Source organism: Lacerta agilis, chromosome 14 (assembly GCF_009819535.1).
Source record: "Lacerta agilis isolate rLacAgi1 chromosome 14, rLacAgi1.pri, whole genome shotgun sequence".
Taxonomy (NCBI): Eukaryota; Metazoa; Chordata; class Lepidosauria; order Squamata; family Lacertidae; genus Lacerta; species Lacerta agilis.
Window position 1 is genome coordinate 7,977,017 of NC_046325.1, and position 25,719 is coordinate 8,002,735.

The 25,719-nt window shown below is 39.1% G+C and overlaps 3 protein-coding genes across 3 annotated transcripts; all 3 read left to right on the top strand.

Moving 5' to 3' along the window:
* The first annotated feature begins 6,795 nt into the window (after positions 1 to 6,795).
* LOC117058981 (vomeronasal type-2 receptor 26-like) lies at positions 6,796 to 10,212 on the top strand. Its single transcript, XM_033170412.1, has 4 exons — positions 6,796 to 7,596; positions 7,781 to 8,008; positions 9,089 to 9,215; positions 9,311 to 10,212. Exons 1-4 carry the CDS (start codon positions 6,796 to 6,798, stop codon positions 10,210 to 10,212), a joined length of 2,058 nt encoding a protein of 685 aa, XP_033026303.1.
* A 2,956-nt stretch (positions 10,213 to 13,168) lies between these two features.
* LOC117058982 (vomeronasal type-2 receptor 26-like) lies at positions 13,169 to 16,249 on the top strand. The gene is made up of 4 exons (XM_033170413.1): positions 13,169 to 13,969; positions 14,093 to 14,320; positions 15,094 to 15,220; positions 15,348 to 16,249. Exons 1-4 carry the CDS (start codon positions 13,169 to 13,171, stop codon positions 16,247 to 16,249), a joined length of 2,058 nt encoding a protein of 685 aa, XP_033026304.1.
* A 6,948-nt stretch (positions 16,250 to 23,197) lies between these two features.
* LOC117058983 (vomeronasal type-2 receptor 26-like) lies at positions 23,198 to 24,317 on the top strand. Its single transcript, XM_033170415.1, has 2 exons — positions 23,198 to 23,318; positions 23,416 to 24,317. The coding sequence occupies exon 2, from the start codon at positions 23,418 to 23,420 to the stop codon at positions 24,315 to 24,317; it is 900 nt and encodes a 299-aa protein (XP_033026306.1). The 5' UTR covers positions 23,198 to 23,318; positions 23,416 to 23,417.
* The last annotated feature ends 1,402 nt before the right edge of the window (positions 24,318 to 25,719 follow it).

Sequence of the window (25,719 nt, forward strand, 5' to 3'; positions counted from 1 at the left end):
ACCTGTGCTTTTTTTTTTGCTTTTTTTTGGAGGGGTGCCATTAATCTCTATGAAGTTGTTACTGTAAATGCCACACTTTTAATATTTGGGGAGGAAAGAAGAAGCTGGTACTGAGTAGCCCTGTGAACCCCCCAAAATAAACACTGCACAATTCACATAACTCCTAAAAACTATTCATTATTAAATCAAGCACTACCCCTCCTCTTCTCACTTTCATGTGTTGTGCTGCTGAGACTGGCAGTGTCCTCACCCCATTTATGACAAATGTGGCGGGGGATTTCAGAGCTTTAGGGGAAGGGGCAAAAAGATATTGAGCCATGTCAAGGGCTATTCTTTGATTTCTTTTTCTTCTTCTTAATGGTGCTCTGCATTAACACAATGAATGTCTTTGTGTCTATCTGTCTGTTGATTGATAATTTGATATCGACATAATCTTTATATTTTAATTGCACCAATGTTAGAGAAAGGGCACCCCCCAGAGATGATGGGGACGGTGAAGGGGACAGAGAGCCAGAGAATGCCAGAGACAGGGCTCCCCACAGAGGGAGAGGGAGTTAGAAGAGGAGGGAGGAGCAGTTCTTCTTCCTTCCCAGCCGTTTGAAGACAGCTCCCCAGAAACCCCTCTTCTCATCTGCTGGAGAAGAGGAGATAAATTCTCAGGGAAGTGAGAGAGGTCTGGAAAGCCACCAAGATACTGATAAGTGGTCTCTAGCAGCAACAGAAAGGGGGAATGATTCATCAGATCAGATGGAAGGCTAGGACGGCAATTAGAAACACACACACCCTGTGCGCTTGTAGGTTAACAAGGGTCAAGGAAAGATATCAATCAAAGAATTGAAAGGGGAGTTCGTGGAGGGTATCCTGTTGGCGGCCAAATGGGAGCCCAGATGCCTCAGTGTCTTGGAAGGAGCCAGTAGCTGTGCGAATGGCTCTGAGTGTAATTAGTGCATATAATAAAACTGCTTGAAAGGTGATGGAGTCTGCTTGCTGCCTAATTAAGCCTAGTAGCCAACTAGATCATGACAACCAACTAGCTATTAGAGTGGAAAGCGAAGCAATAACTGCACAAATCTAGACTTATCAGTACTATCCGAAGTGTCTATAACCTACCCGCAAGTCTGCATTAATCTGCAGTCCTTACTCACACAAGCAAAGAAAGCAAGGATGGCAGGCACCACCCAAAAGCCCATCATTGGCCTTTCCAAAGCCCTATCCCTTTACCCCTATGGTTTCCTAGTAATAGATGCTAGCAAAATAGCCTGATGGCAAGTGATTGGCAGGTGGGTAAGATGAAACTCTAACTCTAAGACACACTCCCCTTCATTGCAGGACTATCACTGCTTGGTTTATTCTGTCAAGTTTCTAGCTTTACCAGAGAGTGTCACTCTCCTGGTTCAATTTGTTTTCCAGAGAGATCAGGAACCAAACTTTTCTTTCTCATTGCTTCATGGCAGAGAAGGGATATTTGTGGACATTTACATGTCATTGAATCTTTGATCTTGCAGGCAGGAATTGATGGAAGTTGTTGCCTAACAACAAAGTGCCAAATTATTAATGCGCCCGCTTTAGGGAATAGAGAAGACTTGTGGACTGTTCCATAAAAATGAAGCATTTTTTCCCTACCCAAAGTGTTACACAGTATCAAAGCTTTGAAGAGGCAATTATTTTCATTTGCAATTATCCAAATAACTGTAATTTGCTCAACATTCTGAAGCTTCTGGTGCTTTCTAGAAGGCAGGAGAAAACAGTCAGTAAGGGAGCTTGAAAGCAGTTATAAAACAACCCTGGTGGCATTAGGCTATAATTAAGTGCAAGGGACAGGAAGGTCCATCTATGACATGTTCTCCTTTTTGACTCTTGGACTTCTAGGATTGGCAATCTGACATAGGATGCCAGTTACAATTTAGGGTACTTACAGAGTCAGAAACTCTTTTCTGCCAACATGTTAGAAATAGCAGTGTTTATGCTCCTGCTGACACCCCTTGTGTCTCACGAAGAAAACGTGAGATGTCTCACCGGTGATCCCCTCCTTGTTCCACATGAATGGTACCAACTAGGCTGCTTCCTCATCGGTGGAATTGCTTCTCATATCTCTTATATAGTCAACCAGGTTACTTTTGCGGAACACCCTTCTCAGAACCTGTTTGACTTTCCAGAGTAAGGATCACTCACTCTATCTGCATTTTCTAAGAATTATCAAGAGTATATGTGGATATTCTCCTTCCAAAAATGAAAGCTGTTTTAGACAGCAGGGTGTTGGTACATGAAAGCCATCAGGAAGGACAAGCAGGGAGTATTGAAAAATTAAGGAAAAGTTTGGATCATGAATACTGCAAGGTTTCAGAATAAACATGGAAAATCTACATATGAAAACCAGCACAAACTTTGGTGTGCACTCACACAGTGAGCAAACACAAAAAATAAAATCTCAAAAAGGGGAGATATAAAAGCCCTGACTAATGTAACTTGGGATGGGATATTGGTCAGCTAATGGGAATTGTAGTCTTTTCCATCCCCAGTACAATTGCCTCTTTGTGAAAACAAAAGCTATATTTCTTCTTCTTGGTGACCTTTTCAGTACCTCAGATAAAACTCTTTCTCAAGCCACCACATACATTTTATTAAAGAATATTTAAACTAGAGGTCATGGGTGTGCGTATTTGACAGTGCATTTGACAGAGAGAATAAAAATGGATTGCTTTGTTCTGCTGCTGAGCTCTCAAAGCATGTCACAACATGCCCATTACATATGACAAATACGATCTGATGCAGCATAGATTGCAAAGATTATTTTAACTGAAGAAGATTTATGGCTGTAGGAATATCAGAAACGAACAGGAAGAATGTAAAAAATAATGATCTGATTTTAGAGGTGAAAAGCAGCACTATTTTTGCATGTGTCCATGCACACACATGAACACATGATCACTTAATGAGAAAGGGATGCAAATATTTGATTCAACAGGTGCTTAGATGGTATAATGGACAATAAATGAACAATCTTTTTGATATTTAATATTTATTGATTGATTATTTTGTAATACAAGGTAAAATCTGTGTTGTTGTTCAGTCAGTCAGTTGTTTCCGACTCTTCGTGACCCCATGGACCAGAGCACTCCAGGCACGCCTATCTTTCACTGCCTCCCGCAGTTTGGCCAAACTCATGCTAGATGCTTCAAGAACATTGTCCAACCATCTCGTCTTCTGTTGTGTTATAATCCGTATTTAATAACGTGATCGGTCTGTAATTATTTGTCAATTCTTTATTTGTTCCTGGCTTTGGAAGTAATATTATGTGTGCTTCTCTCCATGTGTCTGGCAATTTCCCTTCTTCTAATATCTTATTTAATAATGATTTTAAGGGTATTGATATTACATGTTTTACTTTTTTTATAATGGATAGCTGGAATGCCATCTGGCCCAGGGGATTTTTCAATTTTACTTTTGAAAATGGCTTGTTCCACCTCCATCATTGTCTATATTAACCTTTGTTAATTTAGCAATATCCTCTTTTGTAGAAAATTAACTATATCCAATTCCTTTTCATTTCCTTTTTCATATAATTTTGCATAATATCTGGCAAAGGATATTTTAATTTCTTCTTGTTCATCTATTATTTTACCTTCATTCCTCAATCTATTAATAATTAATTCTTTTTGCCTCTTCTTTAATTGCCACACAAGCAATTTTCCTGACTTATTTGAATATTCGAAATTTCTAATTCTAGCTAAAAAAAAAATTCATTTTCTGCTATTTCTTTTTTTTATTTGGTCCGTTTTTCTTTCCCTATTTCTTTTTTGAATCACATTTTGTTGGATGTAAAACCCTCTTATAAATGCTTTGCTTGCCTCCCACATTACCCTGCTATCTGTATCTTGTCCTTTATTATTTTGAAAGAATTCTTTGAGTAAATCTTGTGCTTTACTTAAGACCTTTTCATCATTTAGTAACCTTTGATTCATTCTCCATCTTCTTTTTACCACCTTTTTATCTCGTAATTCCAAAATAACTGGGTTATGATCTGTTAATACTCTGGGTTGTATTTCTGCTTTTTTGGTTTTTAACAATAAATTATTTGAGATCCAGATACCATTGATCCTCTCTGCAGACTTTTTTTGCCTGTGAATAATGTGTATATTGCCTCTCTAATGGGTTTTTGTACCTCCAAACATCTATTAAATTTAAATTCTCAATAAATGGCCATCTAAGTGCAATCTATGATGCAACAGAATACTAAACTTTGCACTCCTCATAGCTTTGTATGCTTAAAACTTTGTTGAAGAAGGTGCTATGCATAAATTGTGGCACATCAGAAACAAATAAAAAGGGTATTGCAAAATTCTGACTCAGTTGCACTTAGAAATTCCTGGGTTTGTAGCATAATGAATTTTTGCATTATGGACGTATCTTCTGAAATATTAAAATAAACTCTCTTGGCAGTGTCATAACCAAGTTCTACCAGCACAGCCTGACTTTGGCATTTGCAGTAAACGAGATCAACAAGAATGCCAATATCCTGCCCAATGTCACCCTTGGTTTCCACATCTCCGACAGCTATGACAGTGCAAGCATGACCTATCGGACGACACTGGACCTGATTTTCAAGTCACATACATTTCTCCCCAACTACAAATGTGGCAAACAGAAACCCCTTCTTGCCATTATTGGAGGACTTGACGCTGACACCTCTGTCCTTATTATGGACATCATTGGCCTCTACAAAATTCCACAGGTAATATCTGTGCATGTGGATGTTGGAAAATTATTTATTGCTCAGCTTTGATGTTACAAAGAAGGGAGTAATATTGGTGACAAGTAGTAAAATCTTGGGAACATTATAATATCCCTTTAATTCAAGATATCTCCTCAAGTATAGAAAAAAGAGTGTTGTACTTGATTAAATGCTTATATAAAGATACTGTGCTGAAAGTGCACTGTGCCACAAATGGAAAACTTACAGGATCTGTACCAGCCACAAAGGGAGTCAAAGGGTGTATCCTAGCCCCGGCACTATTAAACTTATATATAAATGATATTGTCCCGTGTCTAACATCTCCAGAGTACCATGCCTCCAAATTAGCCATAAAACCCATCTCAATGCTATTATATGCAGATGATGTGGTTCTTCCATCCCAAACAAAAGTAGCCCTAAAAAGACTGATGAGGGTATTTTCAGGATATTGCCAAAGAGAACAACTGGCCATGAATTACAAGAAAACCAAAGCCATGGTTTTCTCAAGAAACTGTAGGGCCCATAGATTGTGCATGGATAAACAGCTACCGGTAATTTAAAAGGTTAAAATCTCCAAATATCATGGATGGATGGATGGATGGATGGATGGATATATATATATATATATATATATATATATATATACACACACACACACACACACACACACACACACACACACACACACACACATGGACAGGTCATGAGGAGCACACCAGAAATGTGCAAAACAAAAAGTGTCCCCAAATGCCAAAACTCTGACATGCCTTTCCTACACAAAAGGTGGTAAACATACATTATACCATCAGTCCTGGAAGTGTTCCAAGCTAAACCCCTAGCACAGTTCTTATATGGGGCTCAGATTTCGACAGGCACTCACCTTGGATCTATGGTAGTTGTCCAATCAAAGTACTTAAAGCAAATTTTCTCTGTACCAGCCTGTGTCCCAAAAGTACCATTGCACCTAGAGGCTAATCTTCCCTCAGTAGAATTACGGATTTGGCATAGGACACTTAACTATGGGCTTTGCCTAAACTTAAAGCCCCACCCCCCGGTCTAGTATCCCTAGTGCTGCAAGATCATCACAAGAGCGCCTTGAATAAAAGTGTCTATCAGAAGCTTCACTCTTGTGGTTTATCACCACAACAGCTACTTGCTTTGGGATTTAGTAAAGCAAACAGTCTAATTTGTCAACGCCTAAATGATATCGAGCGTCAGAACAACTTGGCCACAATAAGGAAATTTTGCCCATGATATGACTATTTTCCACCTACCCATTTCGACTCTCTTGCACCCTATATGCATAACCTAGCAATTCTAAAATATAGGGGTTTTTTTTACTATCGCAAGATTGAATGTATTGCCCTCAGCTGTACTTGAGGGACGATTCCAACAGATTCCACACGAAAAGCGTTTTTGGCCCTGTGGAGATGGCAGTACCGAATCTGTGGCGCATGTCCTTCTGGCCTGCACTCTGAATAAAGACTTGAGGAATGAGGTTATCACCCCTCTTTTATTTTTTGGGTTGCCCAGCCACTATGACAGTGTCCCTTCTCTTGGCCGATTAAGATGCGCAGGTGACAGCAAAGATTACAAGGTTTTTAGCTGATGCAATTAGAATAAGATCCACTATTTGAATATTGATTAACAACCCTAATATGCATTTTGTATAATTGATTTTTTTTAAAAAAAAATTCTTTGTATATCGTATTGTTGTTTTATTGCTATGGCCGATGGCTGACGCAAATAAAGATTCATTCATTTATACGGTGGATGTTGATGTTGGAAACTTATTTATTACTCAACTTTGAAGTTCAACAAAACAGAGTAATGTTGATGACAAGTAATAAAATCTTGGGAACATTATAATATCCCTTTAAGAAATAGATTTAGAAATACTTCAAAAATATTCATTGCACAAACCCACTCGCAGCCACAGACTTCTGGAATAAATAGATGGGTATTAATGAATCTCTGTGGTCTCTACACATTTTTTACAGCTTATATATGGTTCATTTGCACCAGATGAGATAGAAACAATGGGTGCTCCTCCATTTTACCGCATGGTTCCAAATGAAAACCTTCAGTATATTGGGATTATATGGTTACTTCAACATTTTAGGTGGACTTGGGTGGGGCTCTTTGTTATGGATGATAACAGTGGAGAGCAATTCCTAAGAATACTGGAGCCAATGTTTTCCAGGCATGGAATCTGCTCAGCCTTCATAAGAAGAATCCCACAAGATGCTCGTATGGAGGAATTCATCAATAATTTTAATGATGCAAGTTCAATTCACGTATCTTTCCAGGAACGTAAAGCTGGTACAATTATCATGTATGGAGAAGCTTTAACAATTTTGTGGCTGAGAATTTATATACTTTCACAAGATTCAGGAAATAAGGAAAACCCATTATTTGGAAAGGTGTGGATTATGACAATGCAGATGGATTTTATATCTACAGGTGCTGCAAGAGGATGGGGTTTTCAGATGTTCCAGGGTGCCATTTCCTTCACAATTCACACAAAAGAAGTACCAGGTTTTAGAGAATATCTTCAGATCATTAAGCCAGATTGGACTCAAGGAGATGGGTTTCTAAAAGATTTCTGGGAGCAAGCCTTTGACTGTTTCTTTCCAGATCCAGGGGTGCCTATAATGGATGGTGACACCTGTACTGGAGAAGAGAGCCTGGAAAGTCTCCCTGCTGGACTTTTTGAAATGCACATGACTGGCCACAGCTACAACATTTATATTGCTGTCTATGCTTTGGCTCATGCTTTGCATGCCATGTACTCATCTAGATCCAAGCACAGGCCAACGTTGGTTGGCAACAATATTGAACTTCAGAACCTGCAGCCTTGGCAGGTAATGTCTTGCCAGAAAACAAAGTATTTCAACCTACAGTGTAATACAATGTGAAGCTACATCCAGGTTTCTCCTTAAGTTATTAATGCAAATATTGGGTTCATATTTCTTTCTATTACTGAAGTGTGCAATTTGCAGAGTTTTGTTACCCATGAATTCCCCTCCCTCCATCTTTTTCAATTAGCTCCACTTGTTTCTCCGAGACATTTCATTTAACCACTCAGCTGGAGAAACTGTGTCCTTTAATGACAAACGGGAAATGAGTGGTGGATTTGACATCATGAACCTGGTCATCTTGCCAAATAACTCGTTCCAGAAAGTGAAAGTTGGGAGGGTTGATCCCAGTGTCCATGAAGGAAAACGATTCACCATTTATGAGGATACAATTGTATGGCCTAGAGCTTTTAATGAGGCATGGATTCTGTTTATTCTTAACTTGAAAACCATGTCAAATTTTCTATGCATTGTTTATTAACTCTGAGGTTTACATCACATTGATTTATGTGTTCCTAAGTAATAGCATAAGTCTGCCACTCTGATTGCAAACAATCTGCTGATTGGAGTAGTTCACAGAACATTTTACAAGTAGCAGTGTTGGAGATAGATAAGGTGGCGAGTTCTAGGAAACTGCTGGTTGCTGAATTCCTTGTGCCTCCAGCAATATCCACTTTTAGAGAGTTTGACATTGTGCGCTGAGCAGAATGAAAGCTTCAAAGTTTATTTCATTCATTCTGATCTACTTACTCTCGCATCCATCTTTGGAATATTTTACAATCAACACCCTTTAAGCATGACATAGGAGATTTAATTTAATTCAGATATTATAACCAGTGCTTTTTTCCTGGTGGACACAGTGGTATGCATACCCCTAAATATTTTGTAAATCTAAATTTGGCCTCATTGAAGGGCAGTATTTCAATATGAGTAGGAAAATTGGAGTACCCCTAAACATTTTTTAATAAAGAAAAAGAGCACTGATTATATACATTTGATGATTTCCTATGAAATATAATATGGAGAAGCTATATTCTGCTTTAAGACACAAGGGGAAGCAAAAATTTATTAAACAAAAAATTATTGATTTTCCACATTAAAAACAAGAACAAATACAACTAAAGAAACAACAACAAATAATAACAATCATACAAAGAAAAAACAAATAACATCAACAAATTCAAAGAAAACAAATACAAACCTTACATACAGGAACACAAGGGGAAGCAAATTTAATCCTTATCAATCTGAGAGGAACATGTCCACTGATATAATTTTGTGAGAAGGTTTCAAATCAAATCATTTATTCTGCAAACACATAAACCTACCTATTGTAACTTTTCATATTAGGCTATATCAGAAATTGAAGAATAACCTTCTTTGAATATTCCTTATTTATTTATTTCAACAGTTTATTTACCACTTAAGTAAACAAGATTAGTTAAAGTTAACCAAAATTATATTCATACAAATTCCCCCCCGCCCTGTTTATGGATAGGTGGTTCCTCTTTCGGTGTGTAATGAGCCCTGCCATCCTGGTCATCAGAAGAAAATGAAGGAAGGGGAAAACTTTTGTTGCTATGATTGTGTCCCGTGCTTAGATGGGAAGATATCAAACCAGACTGGTGGGTGATGTAATTTTGCCATCAGAGATATTGTTGTTTTTTCCACCTGTGACGCACTAATTTACATTGAATTTGGACCTTTTCCTGTTTTTCAGATATGGACGACTGTTTCAAATGCCCAGAAGATCAGTATCCAAACAAAAATAAAAATGGCTGCATCCCTAAAGTTATAAACTTTTTATCATATGAAGAACCTCTAGGTATCACTTTGGCCTCAATTGCAGTTTCTTTTTCACTGACCACAGCCCTGGTGCTAGGACTGTTTATTAAGCACAGAGATACCCCAATAGTCAAAGCCAACAACAGGGACCTCACCTACATTCTCCTCATCTCCCTCCTGCTCTGTTTTCTCTCTTCTTTGTTGTTCCTTGGCCATCCTGGGAAAGTGATCTGCCTCCTTCAACAAGCAGCTTTTGGCACCATCTTCTCAGTGGCTGTTTCTTGCGTGCTGGCCAAAACCACTGTAGTTTCTCTAGCATTCATGGCTACAAAACCAGGATCAAGAATGAAGAAATGGGTGGGGAGGAAAGTGTCCTATTCAATTGTAATTTGCTGTTCACTTGTTCAAATAGGTATTTGTACTGTGTGGCTCTTAACCTTTCCCCCATTCCCTGATTTAGACATGCGCTCGGTGAATGAAGAAATCATTGTACAGTGTAATGAAGGTTCAGCCGTCATGTTCTACTGCATCTTGGGCTACATGGGTCTTCTGGCCATCACCAGCTTCATTGTGGCATTCCTTGCTCGCAGGTTACCTGACAGTTTTAATGAAGCAAAATTCATCACTTTCAGCATGTTGGCATTTTGCAGTGTTTGGTTGTCTTTTATTCCGACTTACCTTAGCACAAGAGGGAAAGGAATGGTGGCTGTGGAGATCTTCTCGATCTTGACCTCCACTGCTGGGTTACTGGGTTGTATCTTTTGCCCAAAATGCTACATCATTGTGTTGCGACAAGAACTGAATAGCAGGGAGAAACTAATGAGAAGAAAGTATTAAGGAATCTTATATTTTCATTCTATCATATAGTTATGCATGTTGGAAAAGAGCTTTAGGAGCAGGTCAGAATATTGGTAGATTGTTCAGTCGTTCAGTTGTGTCTGACTCTTCATGACCCCATGGACCAGAGCATGCCAGGCATGCCTATCTTTCACTGCCTCCCGCAGTTTGGCCAAACTCATGCTAGTTGCTTCGAGAACACTGTCCAGCCATCTCATCCTCTGTCGTCCCCTTCTCCTTGTGCCCTCCTTCTTTCCCAACATCAGGGTCTTTTCTAAGGAGTCTTCTCTTCTCATGAGGTGGCCAAAGTACTGGAGCCTCAACTTCAGGATCTGTCCTTCCAGTGAGCTCTCATATTTAACGAGGGTCAAGGAAAGATATCAATCAAAGAATTGAAAGGGGACTTCCTGGAGGGTATCTTGTTGGCTGTGAAATCAGAGCCCAGGTGTTTCACTGTCTTGGAAGGAGCCGGTAGCTGTGTGAATGGCTCTGAGTGTAATTAGTGTATATAATAAAACTGCTTGAAAGTTGACGAATTCTGCTTGCTGCCTAATTAAGCCTACTGGCCAACTGGATCATGACAACCAACTAGCTATTAGTGTGGAAAGTGAAGCAATAACTGCAGAAATCTAAACAAAATCACCCACATTCTACATTAATGTGCAGTCCTTACTCACACAAGCAAAGGAAGCAGGGATGGCAGGCACCACCCAACAGCCAATCATTGGCCTTTCCAAAGCCCTATTCCTTTACCCCTATGGTTTCCTAGTAAGACATGCTAGCAAAATAGCCTGATGGCAAGTGATTGGCAGTTGGGTAAGATGCAACTCGAACTCTAAGACACACTCCCATTCATTGCAGGACTATCACTGCTTGGTTTATTCTGTCAAGTTACTAGCTTTTCCAGAGAGTGTCACTCTCCTGGTTTAATTTGTTTTCCAGAGAGATCAGGAACCAAACTTTTCTTTCTCATTGCTTCATGGCAGAGAAGGGATATTTGTGGACATTTACATGTCATTGAATCTTTGATTTTGCAGGCAGGAATTGATGGAAGTTGTTGTCTAACAACAAAGTGCCAAATTAGTAATGCACCAGCTTTAGGGAATAGAGAAGACTTGTGGACTGTTCCATAAAAATGAAGCATTTTTCCCCTACCCAAAGTGTCACTCAGTATCAAAGCTTTGAAGAGGCAATTATTTCCCTCTGCAATTATCAAAATAATTATAATTTGCTCACCTTTCTGAACCTTCTGGTGCTTTCTAGAAGGCAGGAGAAAAGAGTCAGTAAGTGAGCCTGGAAGTGATTATAAATTAACTCATGTGCCATTCGCCTATAATTAAGTGCAATAGGCAGGCAGGTCCATCTATGACATGTTCTCCTTTCTGAATCTTGGACTTCTAGGATTGGCAATCTCACATAGGATGCCAGTTACAATTTAGGGAACTTACAGAGTCAGAAACTCTTTTCTGCCAACATGTTAGAAATAACAGTGTTGACGCTCCTGCTGACTCCTGTTGTGTCCCAAGAAGACACTATGAAATGTCACACAGGTGATCCCCTCTCTATTCCGCATGAATGGTACCAACTAGGTTGCTTCCTCATTGGTGGGATTGTTTCTCATATCTCTTCCATGGTGAACCAGGTTACTTTTGAGGAACACCCTGCTCAGAACCTGTTTGATTTTCCACAGTAAGGATCCCCCCACTCCACCTTTATTTTCTAATCTGTATACCTTACAATTATCAAGAGTGTGGATGTTCTCCTTCAATAAATGAAAGCCTTTTTTGTTTGGGAAAATAGGGTGTTGGTACAGGAAAGCCATCAGTAGGGAGCATTAAAAATAAGAAGGAATGGGTGTGACCTTGATCTTGAATACTGCAAGGCTTCAAAATACACATGGTAAATCTGCATATCAAAACCAGCACAACCTTTTGTGTGCACTTGCACCCTGAGCACACACACAAAATGAAATTTCAAAAAGGGAAGATATAAAAGCCCAGACTAATGTCACTTGGGGTTGGATAGTGGTCAGCTAATGGAAACTATAGTCTTTTTCAGTCCAGTACTCTTACTTCTTTGTGAAAACAAATGTAATTACCATGACATATATTTTAATAAAGGTTATTTAAATTAGAGGCCATTGATGTGGGTATACAAAGTGGATTTGACAGAGAAGAGAAAAATATATTGCTTTGTTTTGCTGAGGAGCTCTCAAAGAGTAAATTGTGGCACATCAGAAACAAATATAAATGGTATTGCAAATTCTGACTCAGTTGCACTTAGAAATTTCTTGGTTTGTAGCATAACGAATTTGTGCATTATGGATGCACCTTCTGAGATATTAAAATAAACTCTCTTGGCAGTGTCATAACCAAGTTCTACCAGCACAGCCTAACTTTGGCATTTGCAGTAAACGAGATCAACAAGAATTCCAATATCCTGCCCAATGTCACCCTCGGTTTCCACATATCTGACAGCTATGACAGTGCAAGCATGACCTATCGGACGACACTGGACCTGATTTTCAAGTCACATACATTTCTCCCCAACTACAAATGCGGCAAACAGAAAACCCTTCTTGCCATTATTGGAGGACTTGGCTCTGAAACATCTTTCCTTATGATGGACATCATTGGCCTCTACAAAATTCCACAGGTAATATTTTTGGATGTTGGGAAATTATTTGTTACTCAGCTTTGAAGTTCCAAAGAAGGCAATAATATTGATGACAAGTAGTAAAATCCTGTGGATATTATAATATCCCTTTAATTCAAAATAGATTTAGACATACTGCAAAAATATTTGTTGCACAAATCCACTCCCAGTCACAGACTTCTGGAATAAATAGATGGGTATTAATGAATTTCTGTGGTCTCTGTACATTTTCTTACAGCTTATATATGGTTCATTTGCACCTGATGAGATCCAAACAATGGGTGTTCCTCCATTTTACCGCATGGTTCCAAATGAAAACCTTCAGTATATGGGGATTATATGGTTACTTCAGCATTTTAGGTGGACCTGGGTGGGGCTCTTTGTTATGGATGATAACAGTGGAGAGCAATTCCTAAGAATACTGGAGCCATTGTTTTCCAGGCATGGAATCTGTTCAGCCTTCACAAAAAGAATCCCACAAGATGTCCGTATGGAAGAATTCATCAATCATATTAATGATGCAAGTCCAACTGATGTACCTTTCCTAGATCCTAAAACTGTTACAATTATCACGTATGGAGAATCTTTAACAATTTTGTGGCTGAGAACATTTATATGTTCACAGAATTCGGGAAATATGCAAAACACATTAGTTGGGAAAGTGTGGATCACGACAATGCAGATTGATTTTATATTAACGGGTGCTGCAAGAGGATGGGGTTTTCAGATGTTCCAGGGTGCCATTTCCTTCACAATTCACACAAAAGAGGTACCAGGTTTCAGAGAATTTCTTCAAATTGTTAAGCCAAATTGGACTCAAGGAGATGGGTTTCTAAAAGATTTCTGGGAGCAAGCCTTTGACTGTTTCTTTCCAGATCCAGGGGTGCCTATAATGGATGATGACACCTGTACTGGAGAGGAGAGCCTGGAAAGTCTCCCTGCTGGACTTTTTGAAATGCACATGACTGGCCACAGCTACAGCATTTATATTGCTGTCTATGCTTTGGCTCATGCTTTGCATGCCATGTACTCCTCTAGATCCAAGCACAGGCCAATGTTGGTTGGTAACAATATTGAACTTCAGAACCTGCAGTCTTGGCAGGTAATGTCTTACCAAAAAGTATTTCAATATACAGTGTAGTATAATGTCAAGCTACATCCAGGTTTCTCCTTAAATCTTTAATGGAAATATCCATGAATTCCCCCGCCTATCTTTTTCAATTAGCTCCACCTGTTTCTTCGAGACATTTCATTTAACAACTCAGCTGGAGAAACTGTGTCCTTTAATGATAAACGGGAAATGAGAGGTGGACTTGACATCATGAACCTGGTCATCTTGCCAAATAACTCGTTCCAGAAAGTGAAAGTTGGGAGGGTTGATCCCAGTGCCCATGAAGGAAAACAATTCACCATCAATGAGGATACAATTGAATGGCCCAGATATTTTAATGAGGCATGGATTCTGTTTATTCTTAATTTGAAAACTGTGTCAAATTTTCTATGCATTGTATATCAACTCAGGTTTGCATCACTTTGCTTCTTCACCAAACAAAGTGTTTTCCTGAAGTAAGAGGTTAACTCTGCCACTCTGATTTCAAAGAGTCTGCTGGTGGCAGTGGTTCCCAGAAGCTTTTACAAGTAGCAGTGTTGGAGATAGATAAGGTGGCGATTTCTAGGAAACTGCTGTTTGCTGGATTTCTTGTGCCTCTGACATATTCTTTCAGCAATACCCACTTTCTGAGAGTTTGGCATTGGGTGTTGAGCAAAATGAAAGCTTCTAACTTTATTTCATTCATTCTCATTTACATACTCTACCCTCCATTTTTTTTGAATATCTTACAACCAACACCCTGTAAGCACATCATAGGAATTTTATCTAATTCAGATAGTATACTCATCTGATGATTTCCCATTAAATATAATGTGGAGAAGCAATGTTATGATTTAAGATAAAAGGGGGAGCAAATTTCATCCCTATCAGTCTGAGATGAACAAGTCCACTGTTATACTTGTCCAAGAAGGTTTCACATTAAATCATTTATTCTGCAAACACATAAACATACCTATTGCATCTTTTCATATTAGGCTATATCAGCAATTGAAGAATAACAATCTTTGAATATTCCTTATTTATTTTTTTCAACAATTTATTTACCAGTTAAGTAAATAAAGTCAGTTAACCAAAAGTATATCTCGTACTATTCCCCCCCCCCTGTTTATGGATAGGTGGTTCCTCTTTCGGTGTGTAATGAGCCCTGCCATCCTGGTCATCAGAAGAAAATGAAGGAAGGGGAAAACTTTTGTTGCTATGATTGTGTCCCATGCTTAGATGGGAAGATATCAAACCAAAATGGTGGGTGATACAATTTTGCCATCATGGAGGGTTTTGTTTCTTTTTCTTTTTCTTTTCTTTTTTTCTTTTTTTACTTCCTTGTGTCACATTAATTGACATTGAATTTGGACCATTTTCTATTTTTCAGATATGGACGATTGTTTCAAATGCCCAGAAGATCAGTATCCAAACAAGAAGAAAAATGGTTGCATCCCTAAAGTTATAAACTTTTTATCATATGAAGAACCTCTAGGGGTCACTTTGGCCTCTGCTGCAGTTTCTTTTTCACTGACCACAGCCCTGGTGCTAGGACTGTTTATTAAGCACAGAGATACCCCAATAGTCAAAGCCAACAACAGGGACCTCTCCTATACTCTCCTCGTCTCGCTCCTGCTCTGTTTTCTCTCTTCTTTGTTATTCCTTGGCCATCCTGTGAAAGTGATCTGCCTCCTTCAACAAGCAGCTTTTGGCATCATCTTCTCAGTGGCTGTTTCTTGTGTGCTGGCCAAAACCACCGTAGTTTCTCTAGCATTCATGGCTACAAAACCAGGATCTAGAATGAAGAAATGGGTGGGGAGGAAAGTGTCCTATTCAATTGTAATTTGCTGTTCACTTGTTCAAATAGGTATTTGTACTGTGTGGCTCTTAACCTTTCCCCCATTCCCTGATTTAGACATGCACTCGCTGAATGAAGAAATCATTGTACAGTGTAATGAAGGTTCAGCTGTCATGTTCTACTGCATCTTGGGCTACATGGGTCTCCTGGCCATCACCAGCTTCATTGTGGCATTCCTTGCCCGCAAGTTGCCTGACAGTTTTAATGAAGCGAAATTCATCACTTTCAGCATGCTGGCATTTTGCAGTGTTTGGTTGTCCTTTATTCCGACTTACCTGAGCACCAGAGGGAAAGGCATGGTGGCTGTGGAGATCTTCTCCATCTTGGCCTCCACTGCTGGGTTAGTTTGTTGTATCTTTTGCCCGAAATGCTACATCATTGTGTTGCGACCAGAACTGAATAGCAGGGAGAAACTAATAAGGAGAAAGTATTAAGGAATCTTATATTGCCATTCTATCATATAGTTATACATGTTGGAAATGAGCCTTAGGAGCAGATCAGAATATTGGTAGATATTCACTTCCAATTATATTGATGTCTCTGGGCAAAGTTTCTGCTGATGCTCAGGTTTTGCCTATGTAAACCTCGCAAAATGCTTTTTTTTCAATTATCTCATTCAAGGAACTTTTCCTAGGGAGTAGCTTGGACAGGGTTCTTATGCTAGTTGTCATCTGCATCAGGTTCACTAAAATGGAAAATAGTGGAGAATGGGGCAGAATTATAAAGTAAGGAAGCAAAACAAAACAAGCTTAAAAGGAATGGGTCAATATCAAATATCAACAACTGCAAGAACTGGACATGCTTAGCATAGAGATTAAGGGGAGATATGATATCCGCCATTATTATTATTACAGGGGGGGGGGTCACAGCAACAGCACAATATGTTTTTCAACTCCAGCTCCCATTACCTCCAGTCAAGGATGACAGATAATGGGAGTTGTAGTCCAGCAGCATCTCTAGGTAACCACAAGGCTGTTTAGCTCTTTACATATCTTGGCTTAAAAAAAAAAAAAAAAAAGTATTCTCATATTGCCCCCACCCATGATGTCGGTGCACTGTGCCTTCCAGATGCTGCAATAAACACTTGGTAGGACTAGATGCGGGTGGCGCTGTGGTCTAAACCACAGAGTCTAGGTCTCTGATATCTGAGTGAGGGAAATGATATATGATGACAAGAAATCAATGCTCTGATATAGGTTGCAATTCCAATCACACTTTTGTGGTAATGAGCCCCAATGAATTCATGAGTGTTATATCTTAGTAGATATGCATATGTTTGTAGTCCTAGATGCCTTTGTAATGCACCTCGTGAACTTCATGGGTGAGTTCGAGATTTGAAACCTTGAGCACAGTTACAACTATCTAAAATAAACAATGGCTTTTAGGCTAGCAGGAAAAATAAGAATTAGAAACTGTCTCTCTGTGTGTGTGTGTGTGTGAGAGAGAGAGAGAGAGAGAGAGAGAGAGAGAGAGAGAGAGAACATGTAATGTGCAGCAACAGAAAAAATGGTGTGCTGAGTTGTTCCTCCTAGTTGCCTACAGAGGAGAACAAGGGACCTTTCCCAATATAATCCTTGTTAGTTTCCCAGTTTATTTCCCATTTGTTGTCCTTCTATCTTGCACCAGTATTTGGGAGCATCTCCAGCATTCACCAGAAGCCATTTAGTGAAGATGTCAGAGAGACTACTGTGGAGTGGGAATGCCACAGTTTAGGTGCCACAGCGAATGCTCATAAGGCCTCACTGTCCTGTTGGAGACTGCTTCTCATGGAAATCTGGAACCAAGTTCCCATTTCCCATCTGTTCAGGGAGCAGAGAAGACTTTTGGTCACAATTGGAAGACAAGAAACAATGTGTTTCCTCCAAATTGTGTCACTCGGTATCAAAGAACGTAGAAAGCAATTTACCCTAACATACACACACAATTATCCACAACACTATCGTTTGCTCATATGGTCAAACCTCCAGAGACTTTGAAAAGGGCAGGAGGAAACAGTCAGTAAACAAGTCTGAAAGTGGTTATGAATACCTGTGTCAATGGAAGCTTGGATTAAGTGCAAGAGGCTGGCAGGGCCATATCAGACACACTTCTTCTTTTACCTGTTATAACATCGATGTAAGGAAATAGGTGCAAGGCAGCTTCTATTTACAAATAAGATTTGAGGGAAGCATGTTAGGAAAAACATTGCTACTGCTTCTTCTGCCTTCCATTGTGTCCAAAGTAGGTCCCAAGAAATGTCTCACAGGTGATCCCCTGCCTATACCACATGAATGGTACCAGCCAGGTAGTCTCCTCATTGGTGAGATTACTTCTCAGATCATTTACTTTTTCCATGAAGTTTCATTCAAGGAACATCCTACTCAGAACCTCTTTGATATTCCACAGTAAGGATCTTCCTTTCTTGATCTTTTAAACTGCATGAATTGTGTGAATTTAGAGTAAATAAGGGGTAGTATCCAATGTTGTAGTGATTTGTGTATGGGGAGAATTCACAGAAGTCAAAGGATGTTATATAGCATTCATCAAATTCAACTCTACGTGTATATTATGCACTGGAAAGAGGAATTAAATATATTGATATATTTTTCTCAGGAGATCACAAAGAGACTGTGCATTACAAATGACAAATCAAATTGTTTTCGGTAAGAAAGTATAACTAAACGTTTGGCTGGTGAGAATGGTGATGCTTGACTGTAGGGAATCAGAAACAAATGGAAAAGATATTCCCAATCCTGTGAAATTCAATTTCTCATATAGATTAATGGGATTATACCATAACAGCTTCATTCATTGGAGATACATCTTTTGAATGGGTGGGGGGGATCTATTGTCACGGTGGTGACCAAGTTCTAGCAGAATGAATTTCCCTTGGCTTTTGCTGCAAATGAATTCGACTCAGTAACACACAGGAATTACTAGGTTTGTAGCATAAGGAATTCATGTATTTTATATTCACCTTCTGAATTAATGAGAGTAACATTATTGGCAGTGTCGTTACCAAGTTCTACCAGCATATTCTGGCCTTGGTATTTGCCATAAATGACATCAACAAGAATCCCAAGATGCTACCTAATGTCACACTTGGTTTCCACATCTCCGACAGTTTTTATGATGCAAGGATGACCTATCGCACCACACTGGATCTGATCTTCAAGTCAGATAGTTTTCTTCCCAACTATGAATGTGGGTCACACAAAGACCTCCTAGCAATTATTGGAGGACTTGGTTCTGACACCTCTTTCCTTATGAGGGACATCACTGGTCTCTATAAGATCCCACAGGTAATATGTACTCAGGGGTATGTGGGGATAGCAATACTCAATTTGGAAGTTTACAAGAAAGAAGCAATAATATTAAAATCAGTTTCATTGAACGATTTTCATGGATAACTAAGGTACATATAACGCTTCTGTTTTCAGTTCATAGAGTCCTATCTACAGGTCAGTTACATTTGGTTGCATTCATTTCTATCATAGTCATTGTGAGGTATAGAGGGGAGAAAATGCGGGGAAGGAGGGGTGGGTGAAAGAGGGGGTGGCAATTTCCCCTTCTTTTGCATAATGTATGGGGTGTTTGTTTGTTTTTGTTTCAGCATCATGTGGCTAGGTTCTTCATCTATTTGTTTATCAATTTTCATCAGTGGTAAGAGAGTTTGGGGAGCCAGAAAGGAGCAATATTAATCACAAAAATTAAAATTTGGGAATAGTATTAGCTTTTGATAGTTTGATAAAATTCACATAGAAGTGTCCTTTACTAGTTTTCAGCAAATTCATCCAACTTCAAAAGTATAAGACTAAACCTACTAGCCACTATTTTGGACTGGGCTCTGACACTTCTTTCAATTTTATGAAGATCTTAGGTCTATACAAGATACCACAGGTAGGATATGTGCATGGGTGCTGATGGTAATAGTATTTTTTTTCTATATTTAATACTTGCATAATGTGCAGAAGAAAGAATTAGTGACTAGAATTTGGTTGTATCTGCAAATAAAATGATATTTCAAAATTCAGCCAGAAAAAGACTCTATCTCTCACCAACTTCAAAAAATTCTTTTGGAAAATGCATTTTGTCATGCAGAAGTTCCTAACAACAGCCTCCTGAAAAAGGAAACAACTCCTAACCTATCTCTGCAGTATCTGTATGTTTTCTTACAGCTTACATATGGCTCATTTGCCACAGATGAGACCCAAAAAATGGAAGCTCCTCCCTTTTACCACATGGTCCCAAATGAGAATCTTCAGTATATGAGGATTATATGGTTACTTCAGCATTTTAGGTGGACATGGGTGGGGCTTGTTGTTGTGGATGATAACAGTGGAGAGCAATTCCTAAGAATACTGGAGCCATTGTTTTCCAGGCATGGAATCTGTTCAGCGTTCACAAAAAGAATCCCACAAGAAGCTCGTATGGAGGAATTCATAAATCAATTTTTTGATGCAAGTCCGATTGATGTATCTTTCCAAGATCATAAAGCTGGAACAATGATCATATATGGAGAATCTTTGACAGTTTTACGGCTGAGAACTTTTATGCGTTCACAGGATTCAGGAAATACAAAAAACCCATTATTTGGAAAGGTGTGGATTGTGACATCCCAGACAGATTTTATATTAACCGGTTCTATAAGAGGATGGGATTTCCAGATGTTCCAGGGTGCCATTTTATTTGCTATTCACACAAAAGAGGTTCCAGGTTTCAGGGAATTTCTTCAGAATATAAACCCTACCAAGACGGAAAGAGATGGTTTCGTCAAAAATTTCTGGGAGCAAGCATTTGATTGTTCATTTCCAGATCCAGGTATGCCTGTGATGGATGATGACACTTGTACTGGAGAGGAGAGACTGGAGAATCTCCCTGCAGGTCTTTTTGAAATGCACATGACTGGACACAGCTACAGTATCTATAACGCTGTTTATGCTTTGGCCCATACTCTGCATGCCATGGACTTTGCTAGATCCAAACATAAATCAAAGGTAGTTGGTAGCAATGTCAAACTTCAATCTCTGCAGCCTTGGCAGGTAATGTCTTTTCCGCAAATGCTTCATAGTTCAGTGAACAGTTGAGAATACATTCCTTTTTCTCCTCCTTGAATAAATAATGACAATATTCCACATCTTTCTCATTTTAAAAAGTGGGTTTACGTTTCATTTCTATGACTGAAACTTGAAAGGAAGGCCATTCTGAAATCTTCAGCATTCTTTTATTTTGTCTTTGTTTCTTTCCCTTTTTTCAAACAGCTCCACCAGTTTCTTCAAGGCATCTCATTTAATAACTCAGCTGGAGAAACTGTGTCCTTTAATGATCAATGGGAAACGAGCGGTGGATTCGACATCATGAACCTCGTCACCTTTCCCAACAATTCCTTTCAGAGAATAAAAGTTGGAAGTGTTGTTCCTTTTGCTCCTGAAGGGAAAGTATTCACCATTAGTGAGGACAGAATTATCTGGCACAGATATTTTAATGAGGTATTGTTTTCGGGGCTATCTTGGTGAACCTATTGTGTTGATCTATGAAGGAATGAGTAATTCCCTCTCTCCCAGCCCCCATGATCTGATCTTGGAATGGTACAAACTCTAAATTGATTTTGATAGTTCCTTTTACATCCAGAAACTAGTAGCTACATTTAAATTCTGATAATGCTGCTCCTATTTTGAGTATCATTTTACCTTTTCCATACATAGCTAATGAACTCTGAACTTTAATTCACTTCGTAGAAACCTAACGCAGGATTGTGTCATCCTGAAATCATTGTCTTAGCTACCTTGCTTGTCCACTTCCTTTGCTCCATTACTTTGATCTTGCAGTGTAATAATAATAATAATAATAATAATAATAATAATAATAATAATAATTTATTTCCACACCACCCATTTGGCTGGGTTTCCCCAGCCACTCTGGGCAGCTTCCAACAGACGGTTAAGAATACATTAAAACATCAATCATTAAAAACTTCCCTAAACAGGGCTACTTTCAGATGTCTTCTAAATGTCATATAGTTGTTTATTTCTTTGACATCTGATGGGAGGGCATTCTATAAGGTGGGCGCCACTACCAAGAAGGCCCTCTGCCTGGATCCCTGTAACTTCGCTTCTCTGTGTGAGGGAGCTGCCAGAAGGCCCTCAGAGCTGGACCTCAGTGTCCGGGCAGAATGATGGGGGTGGAGACGCTCCTTCAGGTATACTGGGCCGAGGCCGTTTAGGGCTTTAAAAGTCAGCAACCAACACTTTGATTTGAGCTCAGAAGCATACTGCACATCAGCTCTGAAATTTTTACCATCACACTACTTCAGCAGAGGTTTTATTGCCATCTGTCATGGGTGCTTCATTTGAGATCCTTGCATTGCAGGGAGTTGTACTAGATGGTCGTCATATTCGCCTCCAACTCAACAGTTCTATGAGTCTATCATTCCTAATGGTGTCCTTGCATTTTACATTTGAAAGTGCTGGAGCTCAATGGTACAGCATATGTTTTCCATGCAAAAGACCCCATGTTCAGTCTTTAGCATCTCCAGGTATGACTGAGGGGAAAAAACTCTGCCTAAAATTATAAAGAACTGCTGGTTACTAAGTTTGATGTGTGAGGTTTGAGGTTACTGAGTTTGATGTGTCAGTGATCTGAGTTACTACATGATAGCACTGTAAGGTCTTCTGCATATCTACTTTATTTTTTAAAAAAACAACAACGCTGATTTATATTCCACTTAACTACAATAATCTCTAAGTGGTTTACAAAGATAGCAAACAAAGATTATCAATCAATACTATAAAATCAAACTACAATTAATAAACCCACTGGAATAAAACGAGAACAATTCTATGTTCTAGAAGTTCATTAGGGGCATCATGAAAATTCTACTGCTGGTAAAGACACAATCAGCCATGTCAGTATGGAATAAAGTAGAATAAGTGATGAATGTGGGGGTGATTATTAGGGAAATATTACTATTTAAGTCCCTCCTATTCTGGCACATCATAGTAACAACCCCTGACACTTTTGGTCATCTTATGACCATCTTGATAAAAACAAAAGCTTCAAGCTTCATTTTGTTCATCATAATGTTGACATTACTGTACGTATTCTTCTGAACATTTCAGGCAACTCACATACAGGCACCTCTATGAGATCTACCATGATAATTTGAATTTTACATAAAGTAATGGAAGAGGAGGAACAGAATACTAATTAAATTTAAAAAATCTACACATGCACAGACATCTTGCATCTATATATCATAGATAATTTCAGTTGATTTGAACATGGGGCAGGGTTGTCTCCATTGCTATGATACTGTATGTCATCAGTAAGTAAGAAATATATTTCTTCAATATCACTAATTCTTTTTTAAAACAAAAAAAAAACATTTATATGGACAGATGGTTCCTCTTTCTGTGTGTAATGAATACTGCCACCCTGGTCATCATAAGAAAAGGAAGGAGGGCAAACAATTTTGCTGCTATGATTGTGCTCCATGTCCAGAGGGGAAGATTTCAAGCCAAACTGGTAGGTCATGTCATCTTGCCATAAGAGAGGGTAAAAATAATTTGTGGTATTCAATGAATTGACACTCAGTTTGAACTCCCCCACCCTATGTTTTCAGATATGGAAGACTGTTTCAAATGCCCAGAAGATCAGTATCCAAGCAAGAAGAGAAATCAATGCAACCCCAAAGTTATACATTTTCTGTCTTATGATGAACCTTTAGGAAAAGGCTTAGCTTCAGCTGCAGCTTCTTTTTCTTTCATCACAACCTTCGTGTTTGCTACCTTCATTAAACATAATGAGACCCCCATAGTAAAAGCCAACAACAGGGACCTCACCTACATTCTCCTTGTCTCCCTCCTGCTCTGCTTCCTCTCTTCTTTGCTATTCCTCGGCCAACCTGGGAAAGTGACCTGCCTTCTCCGACAACCAGCTTTCAGCATCATCTTCTCAGTGGCTGTTTCTTGTGTGTTGGCCAAAACCATTATTGTTTCTCTAGCATTCATGGCCACCAAACCAGGATCCTCAGTGAAGAAATGGGTGGGGAAAAAGGTGTCTTATTCAATTGCTGTTTGCTGTTCACTTGTTCAATTGTGCTTTTGCACGGTGTGGCTCTCAACCTTTCCCCCATTCCCTGATTTAGACATGCATTCAGTGAATGAAGAAATCATTGTACTGTGTAATGAAGGGTCTGTCACCATGTTTTATTGTGTCCTGGGCTACATGGGTCTTCTGGCCATCACCAGCTTCGTTGTGGCATTCCTTGCCCGCAAGCTACCTGATAGTTTTAATGAAGCCAAATTCATTACATTCAGCATGTTGGCATTTTGTAGTGTTTGGATGTCCTTTGTTCCAACTTACCTGAGCACCAGAGGGAAAGGCATGGTGGCTGTGGAGATCTTCTCCATCTTGACCTCCAGTGCTGTGCTTCTGGGATGCATCTTTTTCCCTAAGTGCTACATCATTGTGCTGAGGCCTGAAATGAACAGCAGGGAGCAGATAATGAGAAGAAAGAATTAAGAAAACCGTCCTTTCTTCAATCATATTGCTTTGCATGATGGGCAAGTATTTTAGGTACAGATCAGCTACAAGGACTTTGTTGTAAAATAATACATAAACTGTGGGCAGACAAACCACCGGCAGGCAAATTGTATAATACCAACCCTCTATTTACTTAAATTTAAGAATAGTTCCCTAAGAAAGCTGGAATGCAATCAGTTATGATGGGGGCTAGAGATTAGTCAAGTGATCAGAGGACATAGCTTCAATGGAAGTCTTCCAGTATGGAAGTGTGATCTCAAAAAAGGCACTGTTTTTTGTTAAGCAGAAATTCAACAGTTGCTGAAGGTGCATTGACCTCCTTTTCACCCTCCATCCCCTTAACTCCTTCTCTCTCCCTCTCTCTCTCTCTCTTTATTTTTTGAGATTGTTCCCTTTGATCTTAAATATGATATGATCACATCTTTTGAATGGAAAATTATACTATTTTATATACTGAACTGGATAAGTGTACAACTATTTTATACAAGTAGTTCCACAACACTAATGCTTTTGTTTTTAAGAGAGAGAGAGAGAGAGAGAGAGAGGTGCTGGTAATCTCTATGATGTTGTTACAGTAAATGCCACACTTTTAACATTTGGGGAGAAAAAAGAAGCTGGTACTGGGTACCACTGAGTACCCCAGAGAAAAAGCACTGCACAGCACACAGAACTCCTAAACACAATTGAAGATTAAATAAAGCGCTATCCCCTTCCTCTAAATTCCAAGTGTTGTGCTGTTGAGATCGGCAGTGTCCTCACCCCAGTTATGAAACATCTGGAGGGGGATTTCAGAGCTTACAGGGAAGGGGCATATAGATATTGAGCCATGGCAATGTCTATTATTGGCTTCTTCTTTTCCTCTTAATGGGATCTGCATTAACACAATAAATATCTGTCTGTCTATCTGTCTGCTGATTGATCATTTGATATAGACATGATCTTTATATTTTTATTGCACCAACTAGGTATTAGAGTGGAAAGCAAAGCAATAACTGTCAGTACTATCCAAAGTGTATGCAGGTGAAACTTGAAAAATTAGAACATCGTGGAAAAGTTCATTTATTTTTCTTCCACGCTTTCCCCTTCCACATAACTTTCCTTTAATGTGCTTTGATACAGCACTTTGGGAACATCCAACTTCTTCTGCAATTACCTTTTGAGGCTTTGCCTCCTTATGGAGGGTCTCAATGATGGTTTTCTGCACAACTGTCAGGTCAGCAGCCTTTCCCATGATTGTGATTCCTACTGAACCAGACTGAGAGACCATTAAAGGCTCAGGAACCCTTTGCAGGTGTTATGGATTGAGTACTGCACCTTTTCACAATATTCTAATTTTCTGAGATTGTGAATTTTCACAATATTCTAATTTTTTGATACAGGT